The sequence below is a fragment of the Bufo bufo genome, chromosome 6, assembly GCF_905171765.1.
Source record: "Bufo bufo chromosome 6, aBufBuf1.1, whole genome shotgun sequence".
Classification (NCBI taxonomy): domain Eukaryota; kingdom Metazoa; phylum Chordata; class Amphibia; order Anura; family Bufonidae; genus Bufo; species Bufo bufo.
Window position 1 is genome coordinate 159,171,118 of NC_053394.1, and position 6,000 is coordinate 159,177,117.

At 40.6% G+C, this 6,000-nt stretch overlaps 1 protein-coding gene across 1 annotated transcript in view; it reads left to right on the top strand.

Moving 5' to 3' along the window:
- Positions 1-4,869, top strand: part of P2RX3 (purinergic receptor P2X 3) — a 121,246-nt gene extending 116,377 nt beyond the window's left edge. Inside the window, exons 11-12 of the mRNA XM_040437754.1 lie at positions 1,227-1,304; positions 3,511-4,869. Coding sequence (XP_040293688.1) covers positions 1,227-1,304; positions 3,511-3,627 — 195 coding nt within the window. The 3' untranslated portion in view covers positions 3,628-4,869. The remainder of the gene's footprint in view (positions 1-1,226; positions 1,305-3,510) is intronic.
- The last annotated feature ends 1,131 nt before the right edge of the window (positions 4,870-6,000 follow it).

Below are 6,000 nucleotides of genomic sequence, written 5' to 3' on the forward strand. Positions count from 1 at the left end.
CTAGTGTTTAGTTCTGATTGAGAAAACCGCTCTACCTGTCCGAACTATCAGGCACTGGACGCTCAGAATCCACTGACCACGTCCCTCCCGCCTGACTAGTTCTCACCAAAACTAGATACAAATTCCTAGCAGTGGGCCTGGCTCGCCAATGTTAAGGGAAATATTAATTATTGATATTTTGGATAATACCAATAATTAATATTCATAAATAGGCGTGAGTCATCTAGTGATGACTCCGCCTATTTATACAATAAAATGAAAACTATGTTAAGCCCATATACACACACATACAGATGTGTGCAATATAATGGGCATACGCACATCTCCATATATATATACATATATAAACACACAGACCTGGGCCCATACTGGCCATGCAGGGCCAATATACAGTATATATGTATATATTAAAAGACACATATACATATATTTGCAATATACCCCTTTCCTCTACAGGAGCTTACCCTCTGTGATATGCAGGGAGTATTTATAATAACCTTAGGGATGGGCACAGAATTTTCCATAATATTGCTTAATAGGTGCGTATTGTGTGCAAGTGTAGCATTAGCAAATACATCTGGAATTCGGCCTTAAAGCTGTATGTAAGCTAGGCCACGTTCACATCACCGCTTTGTTTTCTCCTTTTAATCCATCAGAAGAACATAAAAATGAAAAAATAAAAATAAATAACCAGATCCGTTATTTTGAGCATCCATTGTGCTCAATTTTCATCCTTTTTCATCAGAGATCTTTTACTTTGGACAGGAGAAACTGGAACTGACACATTTCTGTTCTTCTGATGGATCAGAAGAATGGAAAACAAAACGGTGATGTGAATGTGGCCTAAGAAATTTAGAAGTAGAAATGAGCAAAAAATAACCATACACACTCGTAAACTTTGTTTATTTTTGAACATATCAATATTTGATCTTCATGTAAAAAATAAAGACAATAACAAATTGACTTTGCAATAACATATTAAACAAAAAATAATCAGACCTATGAAATTTCTGCACCTCTTTGGCCTGTAGTAGACATGTAGATCAGAGTATACATATAATAACACCTGCCCTTGCTTGAGTTTAGAGCTATAGCTTACTATGTGCAACATTTCGGTATAAATTGTAGGCAATCTACTGTAGTTTGCACTATTATCAGTTTTACTGTAATGTTGCATTGTGTACTAATGTCTAATCATTCTTTTGTGTGGTTGTTTCCTCTTACAGGGCACTGTTCTCTGTGATATCATTTTACTAAACTTCCTTAAAGGAGCAGACCAGTACAAAGCAAGGAAGTTTGAGGAGGTATGTTACTTCGTCAGATAGCAAAATTTTCCCTGCTCCTCTTCTTGACTTGGCTGTGTTGTAGAATGTTCTGTGTCTGGGATGAGTTTGACTATGATGGAACGTTAGATTTCCCTTATTTTATGTGGGTAGACTCTGAAGTGGACCATGGCAACATCTGTGTAGTGGCCATGTATAGTCACTAAGCAACTCAATTTAATCTTCTAGAGAAATTTGTTTCACGACTTTCTGATGTGATTAATGTCAGCTTAAAGTCCTTTTCAGACTATTCGCAGCCGCATTAAGCCTTCTGCTGGTTAAGGCCTCTTTCACACTACCGTATGGCTATTTCAGTGTTCTGCGGTCAGTTTTTCACGGATCCGTTGTTCCGTTTTTTTGTTTCCGTTTTGGTTCAGTTTTTCCGTATGGCATATACAGTATACAGTAATTACATAGAACAAATTTGGCTGGGCATAACATTTTCAATAGATGGTTCCGCAAAAAACGGAACGGATACATTCCGTTTTTTTTGCGGACCCATTGACTTTAATGGAGCCACGGAATGTGATTTGCGGCCAAATATAGAACATGTTCTATCTTTGCACGGAACGGAGATACGGAAACACGGAAACGGAATGCATACGGAGTACATTCCGTTTTTTTGCTGACCCATTGAAATGAATAGTTCCGTATACGGACCGTATACGGAACGCAAAAAACGTCCCGCAAAACGGAAAAAGAAAAACGGTAGTGTGAAAGAGGCCTAAGGCCCCTTGCAGACGAGTGTGTCCGGATAAGGTCCGGATGCGTCCCGGTGCATTGCGCACAGAAGTTCAGGTTTGGGTTAGTTGTAGTGTAGATTGTATTATTTCCCCTTCTAACATGGTTATAAGGGAAAAGAATAGCATTCTGAATACAGAATGCATAGTACAATAGGGCTGGAGGGGTTAAAAAATAAAATAAAATATTTAACTTACCTTAATCCACTTGTTCGCGCAGCCGGCATCTCTTCTGTCTTCATCTGTGAGCAATAGGACCTTTGATGACGTCACTGCGTTCCTCACATGGTCCATCACATGATCCATCACCATGGTGATGGATCATGTGATGAGCGTAGTGACGTCGTCAAAGGTCCTATTGCTCACAGATGAAGACAGAAGAGATTCCGGCGGCGCGAACAAGTGGATTAAGGTGAGTTAAATTTATTTTAATTTTTTTTAACCCGTCCAGCCCTATTTTACTATGCATTCTGTATTCAGAATGCTATTATTTTCCCTTATAACCATGTTATAAGGGGAAATAATAATGATCGGGTCCCCATCCCGATCGTAACCTAGCAACCGTGCGTGAAAATCGCACTGCATCCGCACTTGCTTGCGGATGCTTGCGATTTTCACGCAACCCCATTCATTTCTATGGGGCCTGCGTTACGTGAAAAACGCACAAAGAGAAGCATGCTGCGATTTTCACGCAACGCACAAGTGATGCGTGAAAATCACCGCTCATGTGCACAGCCCCATAGAAATGAATGGGTCCGGATTCAGTGCGGGTGCAATGCGTTCACCTCACGCATGGCACCCGCGCGGAATACTCGCCCGTGTGAAAGGAGCCTAAGACTTAGGCCTCCTGCACACGACTGTATGGCTTTTTCAGTGTTTTTCGGTCTGTTTTAAATGGATCCGTTGTTCCGTTTTTTGTTTCCGTTGTGTTTCCGTTTCCGTTCCGTTTTTTCCGTATGGCATATACAGTATACAGTAATTACATAGAAAAAATTAGGCTGGGCATAAAATTTTCAATAGATGGTTCCGCAAAAACGGAACGGATACGGAAGACATACGGATGCATTTCCGCACGTGTTCCGTTGTTTTTTTTTTGCGGACCCATTGACTTGAATGGAGCCACGGAACGTGATTTGCGGGCAATAATAGGACATGTTCTATCTTTCAACGGAACGGAAAAATGGAAATACGGAAACGGAATGCATACGGAGGACATTCCGTTTTTTTTGCGAAACCATTGAAATGAATGGTTCTGTATACGGAAAGCAAAAAACGGCCCGTAAACGGAAGAAAAAAATGCAATGCATTTTTGGAAATTCAATTGAGAACTTTGTAGGCTAATGTGCAGAGTCATACAATATATACTGAGCCAATAGGGGGATTTTGGCAATGGTGTAATTTTTTTTTTTTTTTTATCCTTGTACATACCTTTCTTGCTTTTCTTTTAGATTTCAGATACCACCCCTGCATTTGGCAGGCATATGTTCAAAAGTGACCAGACTCTAACTGGCCGTGGAGATGAGAAAAGATCTACAGACTCTGGGGCTTTCTCAATAGGTTTATAGGCCTGCACCAGCATCTTCATTGGCTTCCTGTGCTTTTATGTAAAGTTCTGCCTCTTGTATTCTAGATATCTTCTTCTATTGTATGTTATATTTCTTCTGATAATCACTTAAATCGGCTGCCTGTATAGACTAATTTTCAACATTCCTTGTTAGGCAGTGTAAGTTAATAGAGGGTACTCCCTCGCGCATCAGTTAGCTACTTGTATTAAGGCTGTCTTTCTCTCTGGAAGACCAAGTCTGTACATGGTCTACAGGAATAGCCAACTGATTTCAGTAGGCACTGTGTAATACTTTATTACTCCTGTGGTGGCACTGTAGGGAAAGTGAACGGTTGTTGTCAGGTTCTCCTGTAGATTATGTTGATCCCTGGAGACCCCTTAAATCAAAATAGAATTAACCATAGTTGACCCCTTGAGCTCTCAAATAATGTCCTCAATATCTCAATATCTCAAGTATTGCTTACCAAGCACTTCTTCTGTCACTTTTGTCCATGTATATAGGAGAGGATACGGGTCAGACAGCAAAATCTTCATTATTGTGAAGCACAGTATGGGATTATCAGTTTAACTGACAAGTATGAAACATACAACCCTAGACTCTACCTCTTTTTTTTCACATGTAAATAGTATTCTACTTATTATTTCTTTCTGATTTCAGGTATCCTATTAATTTCCTTAACCTAAATGTAAACTTAAAGTAGTTGTTCCAGCATAGTCAGTGGAGAATTCTTGATAGGATAGTCCCCCAATGTCTGATCAGTTGGGATTGGGTTTTTATTTGCTGCATCCCCTGTTGATCACTAGAATGGAAGACTTGGTGGCATATCGAACAAATTTGCAACCAGTATCCAATCGATGAGGGTTCAACTACTGTAATCCCCTCAGATTACTAGAACAAAGAAGCATTAGTAGAGCTAGGACAGCATTCATCTCCTTTCTGCTCCACTTTCCTTTTTGCTGGCAACTGTATGACTGGCCATTGACTATAATCAGCCAAAAATGCAGCCTCCAAATAAAGAAAAGCAGAGGCAAAAAATATGAAGTGGCACAGCCATGGGCGGACTGGCCATAGACCCCAGGGAACACCAGGGAAATTTCCTGGTGGGCCAATGCCCAAAGGGCCACCCAAGCCCTCCTCTTGGTCACCAGCTAAGTACATAATGATCTGATGCACTCAGCATTAATTAGTGGAGGAGCATCAGCCACTTAAGCACCTGGCCAGCGGGCCTAGCTGCCCTCCTGAACTCAGCTGTATTCCTGTCCTCAGGATGATGACACAGTTTCATATTGTGGCACAGGCAGCAGTATTTTGTGCTGCACTGTGGTATTCTGTTCTGCCATTTCAGGTGTCACAACTTTTTAGACCCTCCTACAACATGGGGCCACTTTTAGTTTTTTTTTTCCAGGGTCACTTTAGATTCCAAGGTCGCCCCTGGAGACAGCGCTTACCTGGCACCATTGCCACTTCATTCTAGCAGTTAGTGGAAACCAGTAGTCAAACACCCACCAATCAGACATTGGTGGCATGTCCTAGCAATATGCTACCAGTGGCTATGCTTGGATGACCCCTTTAATACATGCATTATTTCCTTGTATTCTGTGGTATCTATACCACATGTTGTGGCTGTAGATAAGGAGTCTCTGATACAGTTCATCGTTTGCACGTGGCTTAAGCCCTGTAGGCTGTAAATTCTCAGGTGCATGTCTATTTGATTTGCATCAGTGGATACGTTGCAGAGTCTGCCACATAGGCATATTTTATTCCATTCTGTGGTACATATATGAAATAAATGGAGTCTCTACACTGGACATGCATTTCGACTAATGTTCTATGATTAGATAAAAGGTCTAATTATATTCTTAAATTTATGGAGACTTCAGGAGGGAAAAAAAACAGGTCCGTAAGAGGAAGAGTCCACTTATAAATTTATCTAAGTACATTTTCATTAAAAACTGTTACATCCATGTCTTACATGTAAAGTCAAGAGAACATAATACTGGTCAGAAGTCCTGTTATCTCCCACATGTGATTAAAAATATTCCATCTGGAGGAACTGTTTTACAGACCAAAGCTACTCACAAGAATCCAAACAAGTGTGTACAGGGTGAACAGCCTGAAGGTATCCCCTTCGAAGATGGTCTAAAACATAGATTATCCCTGTGTTAACCCTGTGTTATTTACTGGAAGATTCATAGTCGTAACTAGGATTATATAATAATCATTTTGTTGCCCTAGCCCAGACTGGCAACCTCACCCCAGCCAACATTACTGTTCAGAGAACCAGGTTACCCTCTGGTGGGGTTAGATACTGACACAAAAATAGCTTCCTCATGCAACAAATCCCTAATGATCCAGCAGAAGACAACTCAATTT